Here is a 26,846-nt window from a genome sequence, read left to right on the forward strand (position 1 = left end):
CAATATCTCGTTCAGCCACTCCTGGGACGGATTCCTGACAGGGCTGACCCCAGCGGGGCATCTGAACTTCAGAACACCCCTGCTCCCTGAATTATCTATCGGTTCAGATCCAAGACTGCTCTCTTCGACTGAGCATCCCGGTGAGGATCCCCGGTCTCACTTGACCTCGCGAGTGAAGGGTTCCTGGTTCATTGAGGCGCCCGACATTACGGACTAGCAATACGATCGATGATCGAAGAGGGTGAAGGCACCGATCACCATCGCCCAAATTTCTTTCTTCCCTTGACTCACAGTCATAACCTCCGTTGCCGTTAATTTTTGTCGGTGAGTCCCCCACTGGCAGCTTAAGCTTCGCGTCCCCGGGGTCCACTCCGGAACTACTTCCAGTGTTTCTCTCCCTTGCTCGTCCAGCTTGGAAGTCGGAGATTGACAATCAAGCAATGGATCCGAACCCCCGCCACTTGTCATGATGCGCGATGCCGTGATCCACAGCTTCCATTTCACTCTTCCGACGTCATCCAGAGCCCTGGGACCGTCTGGGTCTCTATGGACTGCTTCTCCGCGACGAAAAAGAAAACAAAGAACTGGGTTGAGATGCGCACGGTGTCATCGTCGCGTCGATGGATATTCATCAGGAGCAATGTCCCGGAAGAAAAGTCTTTAGAGCTTGGATCATTCGATTCCAGATTCCATTCATGCGCACGCCCAGGATTCCCGCTCTGTCGCAAACGAATGACTGAGACTGGTGGGTTCCAAGAGTTGCCCGGAACCTCTCCCCGTCCACAAAACCGACGCCTCCGTGGCGGTGAACAGAGGCCGTGCAGGTGGCCAACCCACGAACGGTTATCATCCCGCGTTGATGGAAGTCCTCGGAAGCAAAAACCACTTCGTCTTCAGAGCAATGACTCTTTGGGGAAAATGAAATTTCTGCGCTCCGCGTCGCCGCGCTGGAAGCCAGTCGCTCCATCCTATCAATCGTCGTGATGTCGTCAGGAGTAGGAACCGCGGTCTCCGCCGAAAGGATCTTGTCACTCAGCCGCTAAAGCCACTCGTCACTTCTCACCAACCTCCACACGCAAGCAGAAACCTTGTAGTGCATCGCAGAATGCCCGCCTGCGCATCCGTTTTCGTGGCCCCCAAGAACGAACCTAGTCGATCAGCGAGAGCCTGTGCGTGCGTGCTTCGACAATCCGACGTTTACTAGCACCTCGGCCCATCTGCACGCTGCAGCTGCAGGACAACGCCGTGTGCGCGTTGCAGAGCCGTTGCGACGCAAATCGAGCGAGCCATTGCAGCGTCCATTGACGGACCCGTATTGAAGAGCGTTGACACTTCCTTCACCAAAGTAAACCCGGGATCCGTTGTATTTCCAATCCCAACCCGCTACCCTAACCGCTGGTCGTGGGCGGTACATGGTCATAGTAACAGGGAACTGGGATCTGGCTTTAGGGTTCTTGTCCCGAATATCGACATTCCGTTCGGCAAACAAACTCAACCAGCCACTGCCATCGTCTCCTAGCCCCGATCAGCCCGTTGGTTTCTCTTTCGACATTCAAGAGTTGACTCATCGCCCCCTGCCCGAAGGGTTGGGCATGGTTGCTTCTCCGTGTCCCACTTTTCCGTCCAGTCGTGCCTAGCAGACGACTCATATCCCACGTACTCCCGGGTTGGCGGTGAAGCTCCTTTCGACTCCTCCCCCGACCTGCGTTACCTGATTCGGACCCCTTGCTGCTTGATAGATTTTCTTGGGTCGTTGAGCCTATAAACAGATTGGTTGATTTTGGTCTTGCCCGGGGAGGACGGCAAGGGAGCCACTCGTCTGGATGCTGGACGGAGTATTCTGAAACAGAGCTTGTTGCTGGACCGCATACGCAAACACGCGGGTAGAAGCTCCCGAAATGAAACACCCTTGATTCATCGACACTCACGAGCTGCAGTTACGAGAGATGACAACGACGCTTACACGCCCAGAGGACAGGGAGATATCCACTAGTCATACGACTAAGTATATACGATGTCACGGGCACACCTTACCCCTTTGTCCCGAGGTGAGGCGGTCGACGGTTTGCTATAATTACAGATAGCTGAAAAGCTACACGGGAGAGTCCGGTGCTTGGCGTGGTAGCCGGCTGCCGAATGCTGATCCCGCCCTTTTTTTTCGACCTTGTCGCGATAGCCGTGGGTTTTCGGGACGGAAGTAAGGAGGGGCCAAACGGTTGTGTTTTGAGATGACAGACGCCCAACTGTTCAAACTGATGTGTCATAGGGAGTGTGAATAGATCTGTGATAATATGGGTTTGATTCCCTTTAGGAGAGCGGCCGAAGGGTGTTGACGAGGGCCTCACAATCTGATATGACTGGTCTATCCCAGACTGGTTTAACCCCTCATCCTTAAACATCGATGGACTTTGCGTATGGGGATTTTGTTACTCTAAGGTGAATTTCTTGGTCCGCGAGGGTGGAAGAAGAGTTTAGCACACGTGCAGAGCTGACTCGGCGCACTGCCCGTGCCTGTCGTTTCGTGACGACGAAGTTTTGCTCCTCGTGGTCGGCCGTCGGATACGGCCTTGTTCGGGCGAGGCACGACCAGCTCAGTGTCATTGTGTCAGGTACCCCAAGGTATGCTTGTCGACGGGAGAGGCGGGGTTGTCTAACATCTGAGCGGGAGATCTGGCTGTGTTCCGTGGAGGCTTCAATGTGCGGCATCTAGTCCTGCTCCGGCTTCTTCCCCTTCCCCCACCTCCTTCTTTTCTTTTCTTTTCTTTTATTTTATTTTCTTTTTCTTCTTCAACAGGCCTATACTCTCGGCCGGGAGCGAGAGTTCGTAGTTGTCGGCCGCTGTACGGCATGAGGAGCATAGTCAGAGAGTTCTGGCTCTAGCCTTTCCTCGGTGTCCGTCTTCTCAAAATCGGGTCATTGTAATGTGAACTTTGGTGACTCATAGCGCCATCCTTCAACAACCATATAGGGTTACAGAGCCTCGGTCACATTTCTCGCTTTCCCTTTGCCCAAAAAGCTTTGACACCATGAGCCCGAGCCTTCACCGTTATGAGGTCGGTTCTGCTGATCGTTCTCTGTGTCCGTATGTGTCTGTGTGGCGAGAGCTTCCGTCGGGGATCTATGCCATGTTTTCCTGCCCAAATGTTAGAAGCCGCTTCGACGACGCCGGCATGAGCGGGAGGATCCCAGGCTTCCATCTCTCGACTACCCGCGGGGGAGGGGGGGCGGTGCTGGCTTTCCGGGCATCGGAAACCTACGTCTAGTCGGGATTGTTCCAAGAACGTCACTTGGACTTTGATTACGATCCTGGAGATCCAAGTTATTGCGGCCGTTTGTACGCCAAAAGCGTCCCTCTGGTCCCTAGGAGTTCGTGAGCGCATATACTATCTCTGAAGTAGCCGCAGCCGTTGGCGAGTAGTACTGTATTGGTAAACAACCTGTCACTCGAGTCGTGAGGTTCCATGGCCTTTGAATAGAGATGCTAGTCATCAATTCGTTGTTAAGCAGGTGGAATCCTGTGGGCTGTGATATCGAAGGCATCTACCGCCGATGGCCATCGGCCCAGAGGGGGGCTCTGCTCCTGAGCTATAGCCCAGCTCGATGAGGGGAACCTCCCATGTTCTTGACGCCTGCATGGCTCGGTGCTGGGTTGTGGTGTAGAGCGAGGCTCGCAGGCAACGCGCCAACGTGGGTGCCTGCTCAGTATGTTCCACACGGGCTGCATGATTGATCGTAGCTACTTCTGAACATGAGGGTTGTGGTGTCAGGGTTGGATCTTCACGAGGGATGGGTGGCATCCAGGCAACCCAGCCCCAGTCCTCGTGAGATGCATTAGTCGAATGCCCAACCGGAAGCCTTATTCGCACGCAGGCCTCGAAATCACCAGAAGGGTTCCTGGCTTGATGGGTCAGGCCATACCACGCCAGAGTGGTTCGGATGTCGCTTCTCTCTCTCTCTCTCTCTCTCTCTTGTTTTCTCTCTGTGCCTCGGGCCAAACGCTGATACTCACAGTTCAACGCACAAGAAACTGTAAAGTCTGGAAGTTTTCATCTCTTTCATAAATTAGGCAGTGTTCAGTCACGCAACATCTAGACGATGAAATCTGTTCAAGGGTGGAACTGACCAACTTCAAGTTCTTTCTTGATGCCATCATTTTATCCGTTCCATGGGCCACTCCTAGGTGACTGGACCAAGACGAATCCATGTCTACTGTATGAGCCCAGAAATCTCAATGGTGATAGCGTTGCGAGCTCTTCCTCGGTGCACCTTCCTGTCCACAGACCAGCCCTCCTATGTGCCATGGTATGCTTTCTGGTCTGACGTTTTCATCGAAAAAATCTAGATACATTCTCTGGTTCTCGCTGCGACGACGTTCTCGAGGACGGTGGGAAGCACCGTAAAAGCCCTCTTGAACCTCTCGGAACCTCGGTGGCTGTTTAACGGCTCTGTATTCGTCCGCTTCTTCTTGGTCTCTCAGTAGCATTGGCATATGACCGAACGGACTGGTGACATTGGCTCACTTCCTGTGGTTGTTGCATGACATGTATGAAAGACATTCGGTTCTAGGCAGAGCTCCCGAGCTGTAAGAGAGAGGTGATAAAGATACACGAGAAGCGTCCAATATGAGGAAGATGCCGTCTACGGTGGCTGGGCTCGGGGAGTTGTCAACGGGGCTCTGTTCTCTCAAACCCACGCTCGCAACGACGCTTGGATTGTCTGCTCAGTGCCAATAATAGTCGGGTATTTCTCTTCGGCCAGAACGTCCGGCCGCTCCACACATGACGCTGACAGCATACAACAAGGCCTACGCAACCTCTGAGCCGACACACGGGAACTCAACTCCGATATCGAGGTTCCCGAGAGTATTTAGACTTCTTCCACCAGCCAAGGCTCGCCAGGTTCACGACCGTCCTCGAAATCACATCACTCGACTTTGGATCGCACGTCGGGGATGTGGGGTTGAGGAATCAAAGTTCAGCACCCCGAGCTCGATATCGAGTTGATATCGCAAGTTATCAAGCTGGATCGCCTCGGAAGGAGCAATGAAAGAGCCGCCAAACTAGCGGCTCAAGCCGAAAGCCCGCGAGAACCTGCCGCATGCGCTGATCTGCGTGCGGGACATGCATATATGGCGCGTCTGCCGCCCACAACAAGTTGCTTCTTTCGGATAACTAGAATTTTTTTTCTTCGGATTTTCCCGGTGCCTTCCCGCCTGCATCTCTTTTCATGCGGCTGCAGCTCCAGTTCCCGTGCGGGGAGGGGGGGATGCAGTTGGACGAGGCACATCGAACCCCTCATACCCGCAGATCATGCCGCGGTGACGCGGAGAGGGGAAAGGCGGGAGGGGGAGGGCAGCACATCGTAGCTCTCCCCCAAGACGATATAGTGGATGGGTCACACAACCTTGAGGGTGGTTGACGTTTGTGACGGCCTCTCGCGTTTCCGGAAAAGTGCAACCTTCGGCACAAGTACTCAGTCCGTCATTGAAAGCTCTGCATCTGACTACCAAGCGCCAAAAGGAAAAGGCTTGTGACATTGGAAAGAATCGGGAAACCTCGAACAAGAAACAGCCGCACCAAGATGTCCAACTTCCCCAAGCTCATCCCGGCCTTCACGGTCCAAGTGCGTGCCCCCCCTCTTTGCCGTCCGGCCCTTCACTTCCCGAACTGACCCCCTATCCCCCAGATCCATCTCGACGTCCCCACCCAAATCGGCGTCGTCGCCGTCGGCAGCTCCCAATTCCACGCGGCCTTCCTCCCGAACACGGGCGTCCTCCGGTCGGAGCCCGACTACCCGATCAAGGTCGACGCCGTCTTCGTCCACGGCGCGGACTACATCCGCGGCGACCCCGACGGACGCTACGTCCGGCTTGAGGTGTCGAGCGTCCTCAAGGACAAGCCGACGGGCGCGGCGATCCGCTTCGACTACACGGGGACCATTGACGTCTCCGGGCCGGCCGGGGCGGTCCTGAAGGGGTTGCCCGAGGCCAAGACGACGGAGTTTGGCGATGCCTGTGAGTCCCTTCCCGGCCCTGTATAGAGGCAAACGATCATTTCATGGTCAGATGCTGACGCGTACATAGTCACGCACGCCAAGTTCGAGACGGGACACGAGGCGCTCAGAGAAATCCAGAGCAAGGTCTACGTCGGGTCCGGACGGTTCGTCGTCGAGGAGGGGAAGCCGGTCGTGGTCGAATACAAGATCAGCGAGGTGGCGGCCTAGAACATCACACATCACTCGGAGTTGAGCCAAACACCGTCTCCTGCTAACTGCGATACTTCTTTTCGTCTACAACCAGCGCGTTATCTCCCCGCTCCCGTTCCTTCTCCCCAAAAGCATTCATGAGACGTTGTTCATCCCGTTTGCCTGTGTAGGAGACTCTGGAGACTTTGTCTGGCTAGCCGTAGTAGCAAATCCGAAACTCCAACATGCAGCCCCATCCTCTTCTCGGCTGCTGCAAATGCAATGCGTGCGTGGCGTGTTTAGATTCTTTTATTTCTTTTTCTTGTCGTTGTCTTGATCTTGAATTCCACGCTTCTTTCCATTTCAACGAATTCACAGGCATCGACGGCGAGGACATGCATGAGCAAGACGACAGGCGCGTACCTCCGTAATCAAGAGTTTAGTCTCACGTCTCCAAGAGACAGAGCACAGAGCACTCAGGAACCCGTATAGCACCACCGTATCCCACTTCGATTCTGCCAGCCGTGCTGTCATGTTTATGCAAACATTTAGGAAACACCAGCCAGCTGCATCAGGCGCTCGCCAGCCCTGAGGTTGGCGTACTCGTAGGCCTTCGACTCGGGAGGGAAGGTGCCGTTGGCGGCCCAAAGGTCGATCAAAGGCTGCATGGGCTCCAGCTCGTGGGGCTTGAGCATGTCAAGGGCCGTAGCGGTCAGGATGAAGTGGCTGAAGCAACTGTTGAGTGATTTCTCGAGATTCAGGTGGTAGAAGGGCTCGACAAAGTGGGCCCAGTAGAGATGAGAGTAGACGCGGAACATCTGGCGAAAGATGGTCTGGCAGACGTCGATGAAGTTCTGGGGGAAGCCGGATCGCTTGCCGATCCAGTCAGGCTCGCCAGGGTTCGTGAGCTGCGAGAGAGGCGTCGTGGTGATGGCCGGGTTATGCGCGTAGGAAACGCCCGAGGGGTCGGTCGGGAAGATATTGGTGTCGTCAATCTTGCCCGAGATCCATCTCTGCATAAGAGTCATGTACTCGAAGGCAGGAAGCTCGACCGGTTCCCGGCGGCTGTTGAGCCACGTGAAGGAGTGGTTCCTGGGCGCCGTTAGACCACAACGAGGCAGGGAGCAGATTTTGGCAACTTACGCTCCAGCGGACATTCGGGGGCAGGTGGTTGCGTTGCAGATGGTCGAGCCATCCTCCTCCTTCTCATGGAGAACACGGACAAAGTTCCAGAGGTTTCTGTAATGCTCAACGACTGCGTATGGTCAGCAGGAAGCGCAACCAGCCACAGAACCGTTACTTACCCTGATGAGCGATCCACTCGCCCTGCTCGACCGTCTTGGGTCTCGCGCTCAGTGTCATAAAGTTGCCCTTGACGATATGTTTGCCATAGTTGGAGTTGAGCCAGATAGGCATGGGTCGAGGCAGGTGATAGGAGTTGAGGATACTGTCTCCATCGGTCAAGCTGCCCTGGTCATCCATGCCAATGGAGTGAGCGAGAGACGGAGAGTTGGGCAGGGGCGGGACTTTGGGAGCGTTGTTGGTGGACGGCTGGCTTCCGTGGGAAACGGTCGGTGACGTAGGCTGCTGACCGGCGGTGGAAGATGTAGGGGACTTGTTTGAGCCCGGCGGTTTGGCGGCTTGTCCCCGGAAGCGGGCGTTACTATTCATCAATAACCGATTAGCTGGAGGAATCCTAAGGCCATAACGAAATGCCGCGGCACAGAAAGGAGTTCAACATGGTGGTAGTAGCGACCACTAGGCCGTCTACCGGGAGGTATTAGGATCCAAGGATTTCTCCCCCGTCCATGTTGACAAAACTTGACTCAGGCTAGGCATGGCCTATAGGCCCAAGGGCTTGTGTTGGCAATCAAGGGATGTTTGAGACCCAACTAGACCATAAGGTGTCTAAGGGTGAAATGACTGGCGAGATTGTGTGCGGTGAAAGTATTGAAGGAGGTCTGCAAAACAGGCGACTGCAAGGCAACCCAGTATCGCTGCGTTTCGCCAGAAAAAAAGACGATGTGGTTTATCGAGAAACTGGACAACAAGCATGGTGAAAGAAAAAGACTGGTACTGCATGAAAACCCTCCATGGTAAGGTCGATGGTGCCAAAGATTGTCAGGTAGAGGATGCGCCCTCCTCTTGATTGCAGTTGCCTTCGGGAAAGTCGACAAAGCCTGAACTGTCTGCTGTGGTTATCCAATTCAGAGGCTCCATCACAGTTCCAGCGAGAGAGAGAGAGAGCTTTCGTCCTCTTTGTGGCAGTCAGACGTCCAGCAGAGACCTCACCACCCACTAATTGTGGCAACTGCATGTAATGATCGGTTCCCTGGCTAGCAGATTGCCGACTTTGCCAAATGCAGGCGGGTCAGGTCAGGAGCAACTCGATGCTGGGCCCTTAGCCAATGCTTGAGACGAGGAGACCGCGGATTGTGATGAGGAGGAGTGGTTTTGTGTGTTCGTTTGGTGGTGATTGTCGCTGGTGACAGTCTCATGTTGTTGCTACCTTGCCCTTTCCCCTCCCTGACTTGGCACACCGAAGCATTGGCACAGTCGGCGGCTGCAATGCTGGGTTGCGGTAATTGCACCTAGTAGGGTCGAAGCAGGTGTCCCTCAAAGATACGCTTGTTTCCGTAATTGGATCCCATAGTATAGTAGCCAAGGCTGTGGACAGCTGAGATGGCCGACCGAGGAAGGTCTGACCTGGCTACAACGAAAGGAAGGCATGGCCACCAACCCGATCGAGAAGTGCCACCAAAACCTTTAGAATCCGACCCTGTCTCCGTGATCCATGCTTTGGCAATGCCCTCAAGAGTGACAATGCATCCCCCCATGTCTCAGCGGTGACCGGGACGCAGTGCATGAACCAAAGAAGGGACGGGATGGCTGCGGCACTAGCCGAAGACCTGACTTCACAGCTGCCTGCTATGCAGCCAGCATGAATATCAGAGCCTCCATCTTTCCATCGTAAAAAGAAGAAAGGCGGTGAGGAAGAACAAGAACAAGAAGAAACAATTCACACAATGAAAGATGGCAAGAAAAATAATGAAAGCAACTCACATTCCTGAGAAGAGGTTCGACATGGTAAGAGGAGGTACCCGCGGTGAGGGGGAATCGGCGGGGGTTATAAGGTTGAGGCGACTGGCGCGCCTCCTGGCAGGACTTAAAGAGGCAGGACTATTGGGTTTCAGCTCTGCTGAGTCCGTCTGTTGGTTTGATAATCGAAAAATGGCCGGATATCAATCAAGGAGAGAGGGTTAAGCTGAAAAGGGGCGATTGAAGGTGAGCTTCTTCAGACTACGTTCGCTCCTGCATCCTCGAGGAGTGGCGGCATGAGAGGCGCTAGACTTGAAGTGTCATATTAAGCGAGAGCACGGGCCGTCACCTCCACAGCCTTGGGTGCCAATCGTCCATTGCACCATCCCTATTGGACTCGCTTTGGACCGAAAGAAGGGTCCGACTTCCTTCAGCCTCGTGTGGCATACGGGGGGTTGGGATGCTGGCGGTGTGTTTTGCATGGCCGTTGAACTCAAGATATCTCAGAGGATGAGTGGCCGAATCATCTCTCTTACTCCATCAGTCTAGCCAAAGTGTCATAGCTTCGGCCTCTTGCCGGTTGCCCTCTCAGTATTACCTGGTTGATATCGTTTTGGGCCGCCACGTATTACCGAGAGGTGTGGCGGTGCACACCAGCCTTATTCAATTCAAGTCGACATAGGTGGGTCGGAATTTAGAGACAGGGATTGTTCAAGCCTCGCTCTCGACCTGCCTCAGAACAAAGAAGCTAAGCTGCCAGCCACGTCTGACTGGTAGGTCTTCACCAGCAGTTCAATACCCAAGACACTCACTCCATCCGCCCTCGAGCATCTCAATTGTCATAATGTCTGATTCGGAAGAATTGGTCGAGCTTCCCGAGGAGGAGGATGACCTCTTCGGCGACGAGCCAGCGGACGAGGTCCTGGAGGACCGCAGTCGCGCTGGCAGTGAACGCGACGACGCGGCATCCGATCAGGACGCGAGCGAGGGTTACGGCAGAGATGACGAAGCGCCGACATCAACAGACTACGAGACCAAGGTCATCGAGGCCGTTGAGATGCAACGCCACCGCATTCCCAAGGCGAAGGATCAGAGAGTGAGTCGACACGGCGGTCCAAGTCGGCCGCGACGTGCGCTAACGATGACCAGTTGCGATCTCTTCGCGTCCCCAAGTTCATGAGAATTGTCCCTACGCTTTTCGATCCCGACACGTTCGAGCCTACTGAGCAAGACATTGAGGACGCCAAAGCCGAGGTACCCAGGGCCGACATCCGCGTCCGAAGACAGGGAAATAAGCTGCAAAGCAACGCTATGATTCACAAATGGAGCGACGGCTCTGTGACAATGACCGTCGGCGACGAGCACTTTGAAGTGACGACCAAGGCATTGGCCCCTGGATCAGACCAGCCGTACTCCGAATTGCAAGACGGACACTACTACGCCGCTGCCGCCGAGTACTCGAGCAACTTCCTCATGTTCGTGGGGCATGTCACCGATCAGTATATTGTCCGACCCGGAAAGGAAGTTGCCGACGACGCTCTGATTGCTCTTGCGGAGCGCATGGCAACGATATCACAAAAGCCCCAGGAGAAAGACATGATCATCAACACGATCCAGGATCCCGAGCTGCGCAAAAGACAGGCAGAACAAGCAGAAAAGGAGCGCATGAAGATGCAAAGACGCCGCGAGACGCAGAGTGCCCGGATGGATGCTAGCCGCGGATTTGGCCGCAGCGGAGGCCTATCCATTGGCGACCTTGAAGGCGGACGGCGTGCTGGCGGATCGCGGAAGAGAGGCATGCCTGGCGCACCGAAGCAAAAGAGAAGGCGCCCCGAGTATGACTCTGACGACGACCTGCCTTCTGGTGCGCGCAGGCAGGACGATTACGATCTGGAGGACGATTTCATTGTCGCGAGTGACGAGGAGGTCAGCGAGGGAGATCAGGACGACGAAGAGGAGCTTCTTGACGATGACGAGGCGCCGCGGTCCAAGAAGCGACAGAGGAGGTCGGATGATGAGGACGCTGATGGCGATGATGATGACATGATGGAGCCAAGCGGCCGCGGAAGACGTCGCCATGTTGTCGATGACGACGACTCGGAGTGAGAATATGGCCGCGTTCTAGCTAGGCTAGCCCATTGATACAGAGCTGGCCGTCATCAACCACTGTAATATACCAGGCCTACTTTTCTTTTGCGCAAGCCGCGGGAGCGCGCCAGGTGTATTTTGACAAGAACAACCGGAATATGAGCAGTGCAAGCAGTGCGGGTTTCATAATAACCTGCGCCTCGGTTGCGGGGGGGGGGGGGGGGGGGGGACGGTAAGTAAGCTCAGCAGACCAGCAACCATATCGTGACATCGTATCCTATGGAACTTGGCCGTACTGGGACTGGTGCCAGCAAACGGCGGGGGCACATGCTGCAGCTACAGTGCGTTCTTCGTCTCTCGGGGCCGTTGAAGGCCAGTTTGACTTTATTAATTAGGAGCGACTCATCGATATTGATGTCCCGTCTTGAGCTAGCTTCTCAACTCATCATGAGATGAGGTAGTGACCCTTCCGATACCCGAGTTGAAATAGTACATCCCAATTCTTAATGAGTTGGAGAGTACCGGGCGCAATGTTAAGGGCTTGGAAGACTCCGGGGCTCTTGAGCGGCAGTGTGCACGATCTTGACGAGCACGGTTCCAGCAGCCCCCATCTCGAATGATGGCCTGGTGCCCGTTCTGCACGTTGACGGGCGTGTGCTTCTGGAGGTTGGAGTAGGCGCCCGATGTAGGGCCTAAATGGCACTTTCACATGTCGAAGCTAGGCAGTGCTACGGTACTAGGTCATTAGTATTTGGACAGCAATAGGGGGGTCACATGATGCCTGCCTCACATAACCCAGGGCTAAGCAAATCGTTTATTATGATATTTCGGTGTAAATTCCTTATAAATGTGGACCGCACGAAGAGATTCTAGCTGGTTGATTGGTCCCCATTATTAGCTGTCCAAATACTAATGAACCAGTACTGTATGAATGGGATGGCACAACCAAGGAGCTGAGTGAGCTGCCCCCCAACTTGCCAGCTCGAGGAGGGCCAGCACGGGTGTGTGGAGTGGGGTCTCGTGGTGCATCCGAACCATGGCAATGCCGCAAATACACCTGGTAAATGCAGCGAGAGCAATTCGGGTGAGGGGAAAGTGGTCCCGCCCTGCAGCCTGCCCCAGAATCCCCAGATCAGCCGGCGGCAATCCCGAATACCGACCGCTGCTCTCTCTTCCCCTTGCCTTGGGTTTGGCCAAATCACGAACAGCTGCCCGGTACGGTGGCCGAATCGATAGATACCCCTTCCTACTTTGGATCCGACATAGAAGAACACACAGACTTCGATCGTACCGCACTATTGAAGACGCGCGCGCGCACGCACACGATTCTTTCACATCCCTCTCCCTATCTCCCTATCTCTCCGAAGCGTCCACCATTCCTCCGTCAGCTCGTTTACTCTCCAGCGATTCTTCTTGTTCTCGCCTGATCTCGAATGACCCGTTGATGCACCGTCTCTTCGCTGTATCTGTCCGCCCATTTACCCTCAGCCCACCTTGAAAACTGGAATGGAAACACCCCTCTAGTCAGAGACAATACGCTCGCCTCGCTCCGCCGGCCCATTGTGCCATAATGCCATGACCACCACACATCACCTGTCATTATCCTCTTCAGTATCGTTATTTCCCACCAGCTTGGGCTCCTCCATGGTCTTGATCAACATTATCGCCGTCGCGCAACCATGGGAGTAGTCGTTGCGCTCTGGCAAGTGGCCGTAGACGTGACGCACTTTTGGCAGCATGTACGTATATCCATGCGAATCTGTGCATTGCTCGCCGATGGGGATTGGTCTGCCGGCAGGCCATGACTCTGCTTGCACTCTACCTGCATGGGCTGCGGCTGACCTGGATGCACATTTGCAGAAACTCCGCGCCTGGTACACACGCAAGACTCCCGTCGAACTATGGCTCGAACTCCTCCGTCATGCCGAAGCCTTCGAGGACTGGGAAGAGGCGGCACTGCATCTGGATAACTTGCTTGGACTGGACTTGTGGTGAGCAACTGATGTTGATGTTCATGTCTCAGAACCACATGCTAATTTTCTCCGTACCGCGACAGGAGGAATAACCCAACGTCCAAGTTCTACGACTACCGCCTGATCAACGAGCGCCTCAACTCCTTGATCACTGCGAGGGAGGACGGCAACCTTAATCAGCTGGTCAATCTGCTCCGCTCCGGCCTAATCCGCAACTTGGGCAACATCACTGCTCCTACCCTTTACAACCGGTCCTTCGCCGGCACCAAATACTTGATCGAAGAATACATTACACAGATCGCCGAAGCGGTGGAGGATATCACGCATCTACCAACAACGCCAGTCTCCGATTCTTATGGAGCTCCCGTTGGGTTGACCAACCAAATGAAGTTGGATTTCATCCACGACACTCGGCAAGCCTTTGGACGAAGCACGCTTGTTCTTCAGGGCGGTGCTATTTTCGGAGTCTGCCATCTCGGTGTCGTGAAAGCGTTGTTTCTCCGAGGTCTGCTCCCACGAATTATTACCGGAACCGCGACGGGCGCCCTCATAGCCGCTTTAGTAGCCATCCACACCGAGGAAGAGCTTCCCAACGTGCTCAAAGGGGATGGCATTGATCTGTCCGCGTTTTCCGGCAAGTTCAAGGCCGAAAAGGGTCTACAAAAGGACCAATCCTACGCGACGAGGTGGAACACGCTCCTGAGAAGACTGAGAAGATTCACTCGTGAAGGCTACTTTCTCGACGTCAAGGTGTTGGAGGACTGCGTGAGAGCCAATGTTGGCGACTTGACATTCGAGGAGGCATACAACAGAAGCAAGAGGGTTCTTAACATCACTGTTGCTACGGCCGATCAAGGTGGCGTTCCGACACTGCTCAACTATCTGACGGCACCGAACGTGGTGAGTGTCGTGCTTCTTGTTCGGAGTAGGGGAAAAAAAGGACTGACACTAGTGAAAGCTTATATGGACAGCTGCAGTGGCTTCGAATGCCTCCACACCCAGTCTTTACGGCCACCGCGAGACGACAGTGCTCTGTAAAGATGCGCACGGAAACATCGTACCTTGGGCGCCGGCGAACACGATCGACTTCCACCATTGGACACACGTTTCGTATTCGGAACGTGAGTCGCCACTCCTCAGGATCGCCGAGCTTTTCAATGTGAACCACTTCATTGTCAGCCAGGCTCGCCCCTACCTCATTCCCTTTTTACAGAGCGATATGCACGGTCCGTCACTCATGGAGACGCGTAACAGCACGACGTCAATCACGGCCTTTTTGGCTCGCATGGTGGGCTTGGAGATCAGGCACCGCCTACGCCAGCTTGACACGTTGCGTCTTCTCCCGGCAGGTATACGCCGCTTCCTTGTTGACGAACAAGTGCCGGGGGCGTCAATGACGCTAGTTCCCGAGGTATCAGCTAGCGACTTTGTACGCTTGCTCGAGACGCCGACAAGGGAGACGCTAGATTACTGGATTTCGAGGGGCGAGCGGAGCGTTTGGCCTGCCGTTGCCGCGCTTCGGATTCGCTGCGCCGTCGAGAACGAGCTGGACAGGTCATATCAGACCGTCCGCAGATTGAAGGCGGGTGGTCTCCGGAGGAAAGGTTCAACAGCAGCAGCAGCGCCATTGGACAACAGCAACAAAGATCGAAGAGCAAGCAGCTTGGGGGCTGCATACTGATGGTACCGACCGGAAGCAGGCTGCACGCTGCAGCTGATCAATCCCATGCCATCTGAGGGTCAACCCTGAGGTTTCGGGTGTCAGCCCGATGCATGCGGATCCCACGTCGACGCTCGATGCGACTGTGTCATCCACACAAGGCACACTGTAGCTTGGGGGAGTGGCTCATCTACAGATTCGTACCAGCCTCGTGGTTGGTCAGAGCGAGACGGACACGGCGGTCAATGAATGGCGTGGCGTTTTGGGGTCCGAATATGATTACGCGGTAACGGGGAAGCGTGGGGAAGACATACCGGTTGTCAATGAACGGCCAAGGTGTTCTCGAATACAGCCACTTTCAGGTTGTCGGTCAGGCTGCAGGTTACAGGCAGGGGGGGCAGGCCTAAGCAGAATGCAGGAGGGAGGGTTCAGCCCAGTTAGGATGCAGAGAGATGCATGTGTCCGTTAGCATGTATGACGGAGGGAACGCATCCCAGTGACGAGCCGGATGACCTATAGACCAAATGCTACACGGAAGATTTTCTTCTCCTGGTGTCATGGCCAAATCTGGGTACCGACGGTGAACATGGATTGGAATGCGTGAATGTCCAAGGGGAGCCGTCGAGGGCGGGATGCCTCACCGCGCCCGCCTGCCCCCCCCTGCCCCCGTGCGCGCACCCCTCAATGGATATGCATGCGCGCTCCTACTTGTTAATCCCTCAAAGTTGTGTTTATTACCATTCGGAGCCCGTCAGTTGGCCTTGCCAATAGTCTTGGGGTGCTGGAAGGCGGTTCGGCGCAGCACCGGCGAAGTGTTGGACCCCGGCACACCCACACACCCACACAAACCAGTCACACCTGCGATAGGTATCCGTACAGGCACGAAACCATACGGATAGTGTAGACAAGTTGAGTGGGGATGGTGGGCTGATGGAGAAGGAAGAGGATGCGGTGGCGTGCATGGGCAGATAAGAGGGGCCAGTGCAGGAGGAGATCCGTACGCTAGAGACCTTCTCGAAGCCTTCTCGAAGCGTTCGGGGGGGTTGGAGGGTTGGAGGGTGGCAGGTACCACAAGGTCACTCGTTGGGCAGGCTATTGCCAGGATAGAACAGGCGGGGGCTACGGCGAGGGGGTGCTGCTCGCTCGCCCGCTCCTACAGAGAGTCCTTTTGTCGACTGTGCAATCTTGGGCTTGCTTGGCGAAACCGGCACCGCGGCCTCAGTGAGAATTGGGTGACACGGAAAGGGAGCATCAAGATGTAGAGGAAGTATTTCGCTCAGCGGTCACGAGGGATCGGTGGATGCACTGGTCTTGGTTCCCGCGCCGCACGTTGTTCCTCGATTTAGTTGCATGTTGTAGACGCCGGGGAACAGTTCCGGCTTGAGGTGCGTAGCAAAGGTTGCTCAGGAGCATTCCGAGGCCAAGGGTCGGGTACGAAGTCCGCTCGCTCTCTCCCCTTGCTCTTTAGAGTCGCCCGGTATGTGTGGCCGGGGACCTGAGGTGAAGCGCTCGACACGGTTGCAACGGGTAGAACTAGGTCCTACAGTAGTCCTGGACTGGCGAAAGTGGACAAGTGGCCGGCGCTTAGGACCCGACGCCCGAGAATTGTGGTTCGGGGACTAGAGCTGCCATTTGGCGCAGGCCGCAGGCCGCATCTGTGTCTGTGCCGCCAGGTGACCTGGCATGCGTCGAAGATCTTTTCCTGTAGCAGCCTGCCCTCGGGCTTGTGCTGGTGCCAGAGGCTCCCGTATCGTCACGGTCGGCGATGTTGCCCATGTTTCTGTAATATTCTTTCCGCTAAGAAGGCCGAGTAGGTAGTTCGTCAGCTTGCGGGCTCCACATATTTGAAGTCGTCGGCGTTGCCGGCAGCGCGTATGCGCCGTTTCGACCCGGAGCTGCGGGCAAGTGGCACAGGAAGTATCCCTGCGCTAACTAGTCCTGACCCCAATTCATATGGCCTAAGCAATGAACACCCAGTGCTTAAGTTAGGGCTGGTATTGTCTTCTGTGTCGTGACGTCGTGCGGTCTGCGTGTGCTGGCATTGCTGGGCGTGTACGCAGCACATCTATGTCTCTCGAAGATCGGAGCATATGCCCGACCGAGGGAGATGAAAGCGATGGTTCACTTGACGGCGCGTTTCAGATCGACTGACAGCAGTAGCGTTGGCCAGGTTTCTTGGCGTTCGGACATGAACCAGTGATGCCATGGAAATGGGATTAAGCCGCAGACGATCAAAACTGGTTGGTAATCTGTTGTTGTCAAAGACAAGTGGTTGAATCAAGGAACTTGCATCTCGGTGTGAAGGTAGCCAGAGATTAAGGTTTGGTGAGGTATGGAGATTGGATCTGACGACAATCCAGAAGGCCCGTGTTGCAACAACGTCTTCCTGAACCTGGGCGATGCGACCATCGGCCTCGAGGCTCGCCCCCGGACGGGACACGTCAACGTCGTTCTTCGGTGAGCAAGCTTGGCAAGGTGACGCTCGTATTGGCGACCGTCGTCAAGCCCGTGCGCGTTGCGAAGCGGGATCGGAGACCAAAGTATCTATTCACAGCTGGGGCTGGCTGTGCAATGCGGACGCCATCCAAAGTTGGGAGGGGCGCATGACGAGCTAGTCCGTGTGCTCGCGGCATCGAAAGATCTACCTATGTCAGCAAGCAGTAAAGACTGACACTTAGTAGCGAGATGGGAACATGGGATGGCAGAGGACGAGCTGCACGGCATGCATTGGGATGATGCCATCAACCGTTGTCAAGTAGGGCGCAAAGGGAAGAATTAGCGCCAAACGTGCCATTCTCCACCCTTTAGATATATACGAGAGGGAAAACGAGGCGAGCAAAGAGCAGTCAGTTGTGAAGTAGGTAATGAAGGGTGCAAGGGGAAGAGGATCCTCACACGGCCAAGACCTGAGGCCAAATTGGAGTTCGGCATACCTGTCTCAAGCTATTGGGAACGAAAGCAGCGGAATCGATGCGGAATGGCAGGTCGCTGAGATGAGGAAAGAGAGACGACGACATGAACCAATGTGCAAGGTCTTCAGGTCCCTCCCTCCATACAACAGCGAGGGAAAGTACTGTGCTTGGACCCCACATCTACGCTACACACACCTACCTACACCTCCCCAGGAACCCAGATGCAGCTGTCCTCACCCACGCCCTCCCTCACGCCTGCATCCACACCTACACACCCACCTGTCTGGGTAATGAACATCTCTCTCTCTCTCTCTCTCTCTCTCTCTATGTCTCCTTCAGCATTGCCCTGCGCTTCTCTCTCCTCGCATGCTGCTATCTGTCGCACCACCACCATCATCGACATGCCGGGCTCAGCCATGATGTGTGTGCCTGCGTCGGGTAAGATGGTCATAAAATGGGGACCAGAAAGAGAGGGAAGAGGAGGGGTGAGGAAGTGGTGGATGAGTGAATCAAAGAAAGACGAGGATAGCACACACCTTGAGACAAGAAGAGCGTGGCTCTCGTGCTGTTGGTACCGATGCGGCACACCAAACCAGCACTCCCGACACCACCAAACATCCCGTACCTGACGCAGTGCGTAAGCCGTGTGTGTATAAATCCCTCCGGCCCCCGAAACCTCACATGCCTACCTTTCCCCCCCTTCTTCTTCGACACAGCGTCAGAAATCACCATTCAATAGATAGATAGCATATACTCTACGATTCCCCTCTTTCCTGTCCTCCTCCCTTCAAGCCACTTGTATCCCGCTATTCTGGAACGAATGGCCTCGTGAATTCTCTCTGGAACGAGAGGAACGAGTACACCACGTCCCGCCGGTCAACACCATCGTCCACCTAGCTTCCTAGCATTAATTCCCTTCACCAACACCAAGCAGGTCTTGCCGAGGCCCTTTTCGATTCTCTTGCTTGTTCAGCTTCCGGTGAGAAACACTTGTTCCTGGACGAATCGTTGGACACCCTGAGCGAGGGCTGGCATCGCTTCCATTAGCCAGCATCACTCGACAGCCACCCTCTCCCATATAATACACGCCCTAATACCCATTCGGCCGCGCAGCACGCCATACGCAATCATGTCCAATTCCAGAGGCATCGAAAAGCATCTCGACTTCCCCGTTGGCTCCGCAGAGTACCAGCCCGGCAACTTTTCGCAGCAACGCAGTCCCCAGTACAAAATCTCCAACGAATCCGCATCAGCTCTCGCCGAGGGCTACGGCGCTCCCGCAGATTCGGGCCACGACAGCGACTTCGTCGTCATAACTCGCGGCGAGGTCACTGCTTCGGGGCCGCCCTCGGAGGCCACCGGCTCTGACGACACCGTCATCGACAGCGCCGTTATGAGTGGGGCCGCTGGAGCTCCAGCAGTCCTGGACTCTGCTCTGACCCAGAACAATATCCATCTCCACGATCGTGTATGCCCGCTCGGCACCATGCCCACATACCAATGGATATGGGGTCAGCCCTGCCCCGGTCGCTTCGACATCAAGGACACTTCGTCCAGGGAGAGCATGATGGTCCACGTCGCCCACTCGCGCGCCAGTCAGGCAACTGATAGCCTGGAGAACGAATACGGCGTCGTCAACCACCCTCCCGAATCATTCATTGCCTTTGCTGGCCACTGGGCCTATGTCCCCGCCGGCCCTATGCCGCTGGATGATGATGAATCCGATCCACTAAAGTGAAGATTCTGCCACGGCCTCGTCCTTTCTGCCGTCTCGTCTCGTCTCTGGTGGTGGCTGGCACTATAGCCGACTCCTCCTTCCCTTCTGACGTGGAACTGTCGCCTGGCTTCCCACAATGACAAGGGTGCCGGGAAGACAAGGAATAGGTCGACCGGGAGTCGCTTTTGGCTCACCCAGTCATTTGTTAAATCGTCAGCCGGACTGTTCGCTCGTATAAAGGATCATGCTGCCATGAAGCGCCGAAAAATCTCGCCGTATTTCGGCATAGTCCATGTTGCTCGTTGTCGGTCGGCTTGTTTCTGGATCAGCTTGGGTGCTGTTAAAAGGATCGAACACTGTCATTTCCCCGAACAAAATAGAAAGCCTTCTAGTCCAATCCCCTCTTGTACGCTTTGGTAGTGCACCGGTGTGCCGTTGGAATGCCAATCATTAATCTTCGCTTCCGTCGTTGCGTTTTGCCCCGTGACCGAGCTCAGTCTACCTACCCTGACCCTCCCCGCCCTCCTCCCCCCATCGGCAGGGGCCGATTAAGATCTTCACCCCGCTAACACTCCAATAAATCGCCTCGATGCGGGGGAGTGCGCCCCCCAAGAGCGGGACGGACGTGGAGATGGCGTTGCATCGCATGGGATGAACTCTCGTTCCCCGGCACCGGTCTAGGAATTTCTCCATGATGCTTTGAATTTAGCCTGAACTCCGGCCGCTTCCAACTCATTACCCAGCGTATCACCGCACCACCCAGTTCCGTGTTGCCGGATGACCTCGTCTCTGCCCACAGGGCGGTCCGTTGCGTTGCCATAACGCCATGGTATAACGTATCGTATTGATGGAGAAATTGGCGCGATGCAAGGCACCCAGTCCGTACCTGCATGTTGTTATAAGGCCCGCGGGCCCCTTCTCTCACGGAGGACCAGCGTCGTGCTCTGCAGCCAGCATTCGCCTCCTCCGTAGCTTGTCGCGATGATCATCTCCCTCAAGACGGCCCTCGCGGCCTTGCTTCTCTCACCTCTGGCAGCACAGGCCCGCCCGAGATGCCCTACGCGGGACGAGAGGGAATGGGTCACCATCTGGGGAACCATGCCCCAGCTCTGCGAGCCAGCCAACCTGCCCCCGGCGCCCTTTGTGAGTCTCCCGCCTGGTGTACATCGACGCCTTTTGTGCTCTTCTCTTCTCTTGCGCAGCGGCTGACCTCGCACAGAACGAGACGGGCCGCGTCTTCCGCGACGCGACGCTTCGCCAGACCGTCAAGGTCTCCCTCGCAGCCGCCACCCTCCGCCTGCAGATCAGCAACGCCTTCGGCGGATCCGACCTGCCCGTCACCGCCGTCACCATCGCCCGCACGGCCAACAACACGGCCGGTACGAGCGGCGTCGACGCCGAATCCCTTCAGGTCGTCACCTTCTCCGGCAGCGGCGGCTTTGTCGTCCCCAACGGCGCCATCGTCTTCTCGGACCCGATCGAGCTCTCCGTCGCGGCGCAGTCCATCGTCTCCGTGACCATCTACCTCGCCGACGGGCAGACGACCAACAGCATAACCGCGCACCCGGGCAGCCGGACGACCTCGTTCCTCGTCAGCGGGAACCACGTTGCCGACCAGGCCATGGGCGCCAACGCCACTCGAACGGACCACTGGTACCTGATCAGCTCCATCGAGGCCTGGTTGCCCAAGGGCGCGTCGGCCGTGGCCATCGTGGGCGACTCCATCTCTGACGGCCGCGGCTCGACGACGAACGCTAACGACCGCTGGCCCGACCGGCTGCTGGCGCGGCTCAAGGCCGAGCCGTCGACGCAGGCCATCGCCATCGTCAACGAGGCCGCAGGCGGGAACCGCGTGCTGGCCGACGGCCTGGGCCCGAACGGCCTAGGTCGCATCGACAGGGACGTCATCGCGCAGTCCGGGGTGCGGTACGCCATCGTCTTCATCGGCGTCAACGACATCGGCACGGCGCCCACCACCGCGGCCGCCCAGGAGGCCGTCGGCGACAGGCTCGTGGCGGCGTACGACCAGATCATCACGCGGCTGCACCGCTTCGGCATCGCCGTCTTCGGGGCGACCATCACGCCGATGACCGGGGAGGGCCAGACGTACGGGGATCCGGAGCGGGAGAAGACGAGACAGCGGGTAAACGAGTGGATCCGAACCAGCGGGCGGTTCGACGGGCTCATCGACTTTGACGAGGTCGTGAGAGACCCCGCGGCGCCGGAGAAGCTGCGAGCCGAGTACGACACGGGCGATCACCTGCACCTCAACCCGGCCGGGTACGAGGCCATGGCCGCCGGCGTCGACCTGGCGCTGTTCGAGAAGTTCAAGGACGGCGCTTGGGGTATGGTATAGAAGGCGGCGGGCGGGCGCGCGGGCGCCCTCCAGCTCATTGTGCGGAAAAGAAGAGGAAGCCGTGGTGGGTCAGAGGGTGTTTTTGTAAGCGAGTCGACGTTGATGAGAAGGATTCGCCAGACCGCGCGCGTCTGGTGTATGTGTAGCATGGCGATTGGATGGCAGAATGCACCTCCCGTCCAAGAGACCGTCCAGTGGCGGAAGCGGTATTAGTAGCATGCGACCTGCGACCTATGCGGTCCAAATAAGAGCAAAACTTAATAGAATGTTGGTATGTTTCTCAAACGCAAATCAGCCCTTGCCTACCCATGTTGTGGAGCATTCGTGGGAGTCGGGGCTTCCGCCTGGCCCGAGACAGTTGCGAGAGCCGGGGGTGGGCAATTCCTGCGTATGAATTTATTTTTATTTTTATTATAATGTACCTGTGAAATCTTTACATGTTTTGCATTCATGTGAATAAAGGAAGAGCGTGACAAGGGGAAGAAGCGCCGTGCTATGCAGATCATTTAATGGGGAAGACTCAGATCATTTGATGGGGAAGACTTATATAGCCTGGAGACATTGTCTCGTTGCACTTGCACCGGGTATGTGACACCGCGAGGCCCTTTTCAACTACTAACCCGACAGATTGTCAGCCCTCCATTCGCCGTGTAACTGACCACCCGGACGCGGCGTACTGTTCTCGATTTCAGAGGAAGTCTTCATCGTCCTGTCTTTGACACCTTCTACTTCGTGCCCATGCCGTTCCTTTGAAATGGTTACCAAGAAGTGGAGCTGTCGAATTGGATCCTGTAGGAACCCCCCCCAATAGGTCTCCACATATTATATACCCTAAACCGGCATGCCCATCTCAACCAACTATCAATGGATGCGAACATCCACAATTCCCCGATAGTCTAGTGGTGAGGATATCTGCTTGTCAACACACCCAGGGTCACTGATCCCGGGTTGATTCGCAGGGGACCGGGGTTCAATTCCCCGTCGAGGAGATCTTTTTGCTCATTACCTCGAGTTTACAAGACAAAAGGGCGGTGCTTGAAACTCTTTTGACGGTTGCGGTGCGGGTGGTGGCCGAGTTGCTATAACCAACCCGGAGCTAAGCCTGGCCCAGCAGTGTATGTAGTAGGTTCGGCATTGGGGCCATGTCGGTGCCCACTATAATTGCATGACAAGGGGCCTTCGCCCTTCGCCTCAGCACTTGTACATGAGAGGGCGTGCGTGCACTCCGGCAATCTTTCTACTTGTGTATCAACCTCAAGAACGAACCACCCATTTAAGGAGGTCGCAATAGGCTCAATTGAATCGAAACCGATTCCCTGAGCTCTTTCAACGAGCTGTCAATCGAACCGCTGCAGCCTGTTCAGTCCAGGTTGCGCCCGTCTCCTTTATCGTGCAATACACCTCTAAAACACCCGTCGAAAGCCCGAGCAACGGCGGTATTGCATTTACTCACTGAGCATGATCGTCCCACGCTCGTCTTGCCGTCTGGCGAGACACGCACTGTCTCGGGCCCAGCTGTGCCAGGGCTCAAAACGAGCCGCGCCTGCGGGTGCGGTGCTTGGCCGGCCCCAGACAGACCGTCGTTACATGAGCGCCGGCGCCTATCGGACCCCTGCCGGACTGAAGAATCTTCTGCGCGTCTCGGAGGAGGTTGCCGACGCCGTCGCAACCAACAAGCCCGTCGTTGCTCTGGAGTCGACAATCTACACCCACGGCGCGCTGGCCAACGACCTCGGTTTGGAGGACGTCGTTCGTCGGGGCGGTGGTGTACCCGCCGTCTGCGGTATCCTCAACGGCGAGCCCGTCGTTGGTTTGACCGAGGCGGAGGTCGCACAGATGGTCGACTCTGGCACCGCCAGCAAGGTTTCGAGAAGAGATGTTGCTCACTTGGTTGGACTGGTAAGTTGACATCGTCGTAGTCTAGGCCCCACGACCAGCTCATTCCAACTGGCTTCCCACGTCTTCCCTGAAAACCCCCAGCCACCACCAACCGAGGCGCAACCAGGCTGACGGATATACCAGGGCATCACGGGCAAGAAGGTCCACGGCGGCACAACCATCGCCGGCACCATGCTGCTCTCAAGGCTCGCCGGCATCCGAGTCTTCGGCACCGGCGGCCTCGGCGGCGTCCACCGCGGCGGCGAGAACTCCATGGACGTCTCGGCGGACCTCACGGAGCTCGGCCGCACCCGCGTGGCGGTCGTGAGCTCCGGCTGCAAGGGCTTCCTCGACATCCCGCGCACGCTCGAGTTCCTCGAGACGCACGGCGCCTTCGTCGCGACCTTTGCCGACGGCCGCACGGGCAGCGTCGACTTCCCCGCCTTCTGGGCGCGCGAGAGCGGTACCAAGAGCCCCCTGGTCGTCCAAACCGAGCGCGAGGCCGCCGCCATGATCCTGGCGCAGGAGAGGCTGGGCATCGAGTCCGGCATGCTCTTTGCCAACCCCATCCCCGAGGAGCACGGCATCCCCCGCGCGGAGATGGACGCCGTCATCGAGACGGCCGTCACGGAAGCCGTCGAGAAGGGGTTCACCGGGGCCACCAACACGCCGTACGTCCTCGGCAGGATCAGGCAGTTGACGCAGGAGCGGAGCACGCTGGCCAACGTTGCCTTGGTGAGAGCCAACGTGGCGAGGGCCACCAAGATCGCCGTGGAGCTCTCGAAACTGCTGAACGGGGATGCCGGAGCGGAATCCGTGTAAGTGGGCTTTTGTCTTTTTGTATCTTTATCTATTTATCCATCTTACGCATAGATCAGCCAGAAGGTAGACTCTGACTACGTAGATAGCTCTCCAAACACGTTTGTTTCTGGTTATGACGTCCCTGCCGCTGCGAAGCCCGCGACCAAGGCGGAAGCGCCCAAGCCGAGCAAGGCGGATGTTCTTGTGGCAGGATCCGTGGCCATTGACCTGAGCTGTGACTACCACCCCCTTGGAGACAAGAAAGAGGTCTCCCCCCATATGCATACGTCAAATCCTGCCTGCATCAGCCAGTCCATCGGCGGCGTCGGCCACAACGTGGCCCTCGCAGCGCACAGGGTGAGCAAGGACATCAGCGTGCGCCTTTGTAGCTTGATCGGAGACGACGTGTAAGTCGACGCCCATATCCTCGCTCACCTCGCCCGTTTTTCTGAGTGAAATATACAAAAAAAGTGCCGGAGCGACCGTGCTCTCCTCCCTCGAGGCGTCGGGTCTCGAGACGACGTACATTCGCCAGCTCACGTCGGACTACCACGTCTCGAACCGCACCGCGCAGTACGTCGCCGTCAACGACGCCGAGAAGAACCTCGTCATGGCCATGGCCGACATGGGCATCTTCGCCAACCACTCGTTCCCCGACTACTGGAAATCGGCCGTCGCCGGCGCCAAGCCGCGCTGGCTCGTCGTCGACGGCAACTGGAGCCCCAAGGACATCCGGGCGTGGATCCAGGCCGGCCGTGAGCACGCCTGCAAGGTCGCCTTCGAGCCCGTCTCGACGGCCAAGTCCACCGGCCTCTTCCCGCGGGGGCAGCACCCGCACCTCGGCGTGTTCCCGGAGCCGGGCATCGACATGGCGTCGCCGAACCATTACGAGCTGACGGCCATGTACGACGCCGCCAAGGAGAACGGCTTCTTCGAGACCCCGGAGTGGTTCGAGGTCATCGACGCGTTCGGGATGCACGGCGCCAGGGAGCGCTTCGTGTACCTGACGTCCAGGGAGATGACAGACGCGGGGGTCCCTGTGCAGACGATCCACCTCCTGCCCTACATCCCCACCATCGTCACGAAGCTGGGCTCCAAGGGCGTTCTGTTGACCACGATCCTGAGCAAGGACGACCCTCGTTTGAAGGATAGAAACGAGGAGAGGTGGCTTCTCACCAGGGCCCGCGCCGACCACCCTACGATCGGCGGCGTATACATGCGTCTGTTCCCGCCGGCGGAAACGGTCGCCGCGGAAGACGTCGTCTCTGTCAACGGCGTTGGAGACACGTTCCTGGGCGTCATGGTCGCGGGCCTGTCGAAGGGGGGCAAGGTTGAGGACCTGATCGGCGTTGCGCAGAAGGCGGCCGTCTTGACCCTGAAGAGCCACCAGAGCGTGAGCCCTGACCTGGGAAGGCTCGACGGGCTGTTGAAGGCCGCCGTGAGGGGCTGATCAGTCTGCGGCGATGTTGCAGGAATAAAAACTCCGTATTATTCGTTGGTATGGCAGTGAGGACTGTCCCGGCCGGCTACTCTTTTTCGGGCTTACTTGACAATGAGGTCTCGAGGCACGAAGAAATAACACTGTAACGATAAATGGCACGGCACATCTTGAATGGTTCCTCACGCCTCAAGGCCATGGTACAGCAACACAACTCTCATACATACATATACCGTGATGAAAGGTTGCGTGTGCTACGTCTCGGTGTTGTTGAGTAACACAATATGAAGGCCAAATCTCAAGACTGATCGTTTGGACACCCGCTGGGTGGTCGCACCAGTCAGTCCTTGGCCAGGACAACACTGGGAGAATTACAGAGAAGCTTCAAAGTGTAAAAAAAACCAAAAATAAAAAAAAACCCCCAGTTAAAAATATAGTATGCAGCAAACAAACCAAACTTCATTAAGCTTCCATGGTCAACTTCATCAAGCTTCGTACTCAACATCGCACCGATGCGACATGAGGATTCAGAGGAGTGGTAGCCACTGTGCAGCCACGGAGGGGTCTCAATGCCCCGCAGAACAGCCTCGGAAAAGGGTAAGATCCATTGGCCAGGTCCTCTGTTGTGGCTGAAAAGCTCGCCAATGGCCATCTGGGAGCGCCTGCAAGGCTGAGAGCCCCAGTAAAAAAATTCTGGACGTCCTGCAAGCAGCTTCCTACTCCCGCCCTGATCTGCTGGTGCGTGCTCACGACGGAAAATCCTCGCCAGACAAAAAAAGAAAAAAAAGTCACAACCTACGA

At 56.4% G+C, this 26,846-nt stretch overlaps 7 protein-coding genes and 1 non-coding gene across 8 annotated transcripts; 7 read left to right on the top strand and 1 right to left on the bottom strand.

Annotated features, from left to right (window-relative positions):
* Positions 1–5,580: 5,580 nt before the first annotated feature.
* GLRG_01354 (uncharacterized protein) lies at positions 5,581–6,222 on the top strand (the record flags this gene model as incomplete). Its single annotated transcript, XM_008092039.1, has 3 exons — positions 5,581–5,622; positions 5,686–6,013; positions 6,083–6,222. 3 exons carry the CDS (start codon positions 5,581–5,583, stop codon positions 6,220–6,222), a joined length of 510 nt encoding a protein of 169 aa, XP_008090230.1.
* A 509-nt stretch (positions 6,223–6,731) lies between these two features.
* Positions 6,732–7,854, bottom strand: GLRG_01355 (Mob1/phocein family protein; the record flags this gene model as incomplete). Its single annotated transcript, XM_008092040.1, has 3 exons — positions 6,732–7,275; positions 7,327–7,438; positions 7,488–7,854. The coding sequence occupies 3 exons, from the start codon at positions 7,852–7,854 to the stop codon at positions 6,732–6,734; spliced, it is 1,023 nt and encodes a 340-aa protein (XP_008090231.1).
* Positions 7,855–10,066: 2,212 nt separating this feature from the next.
* On the top strand, positions 10,067–11,328 carry GLRG_01356 (uncharacterized protein; the record flags this gene model as incomplete). Its single annotated transcript, XM_008092041.1, has 2 exons — positions 10,067–10,318; positions 10,372–11,328. 2 exons carry the CDS (start codon positions 10,067–10,069, stop codon positions 11,326–11,328), a joined length of 1,209 nt encoding a protein of 402 aa, XP_008090232.1.
* A 1,758-nt stretch (positions 11,329–13,086) lies between these two features.
* Positions 13,087–14,964, top strand: GLRG_01357 (patatin-like phospholipase; the record flags this gene model as incomplete). The annotated part of the gene is made up of 3 exons (XM_008092042.1): positions 13,087–13,301; positions 13,367–14,183; positions 14,242–14,964. The coding sequence occupies 3 exons, from the start codon at positions 13,087–13,089 to the stop codon at positions 14,962–14,964; spliced, it is 1,755 nt and encodes a 584-aa protein (XP_008090233.1).
* A 4,020-nt stretch (positions 14,965–18,984) lies between these two features.
* On the top strand, positions 18,985–19,593 carry GLRG_01358 (uncharacterized protein; the record flags this gene model as incomplete). Its single annotated transcript, XM_008092043.1, has 1 exon — positions 18,985–19,593. The coding sequence occupies one exon, from the start codon at positions 18,985–18,987 to the stop codon at positions 19,591–19,593; it is 609 nt and encodes a 202-aa protein (XP_008090234.1).
* Positions 19,594–20,553: 960 nt separating this feature from the next.
* Positions 20,554–21,928, top strand: GLRG_01359 (GDSL-like Lipase/Acylhydrolase; the record flags this gene model as incomplete). Its single annotated transcript, XM_008092044.1, has 2 exons — positions 20,554–20,715; positions 20,792–21,928. 2 exons carry the CDS (start codon positions 20,554–20,556, stop codon positions 21,926–21,928), a joined length of 1,299 nt encoding a protein of 432 aa, XP_008090235.1.
* Positions 21,929–22,813: 885 nt separating this feature from the next.
* Positions 22,814–22,917, top strand: GLRG_13048. The gene has a single exon. It is a non-coding gene; the product is annotated as a tRNA-Asp (tRNA).
* Positions 22,918–23,386: 469 nt separating this feature from the next.
* On the top strand, positions 23,387–26,057 carry GLRG_01360 (indigoidine synthase A like protein; the record flags this gene model as incomplete). Its single annotated transcript, XM_008092045.1, has 4 exons — positions 23,387–23,827; positions 23,951–24,624; positions 24,715–25,014; positions 25,079–26,057. 4 exons carry the CDS (start codon positions 23,387–23,389, stop codon positions 26,055–26,057), a joined length of 2,394 nt encoding a protein of 797 aa, XP_008090236.1.
* Positions 26,058–26,846: the final 789 nt, after the last annotated feature.

This window comes from Colletotrichum graminicola (genome assembly GCF_000149035.1).
Source record: "Colletotrichum graminicola M1.001 genomic scaffold supercont1.4, whole genome shotgun sequence".
NCBI classification, from domain to species: Eukaryota; Fungi; Ascomycota; class Sordariomycetes; order Glomerellales; family Glomerellaceae; genus Colletotrichum; species Colletotrichum graminicola.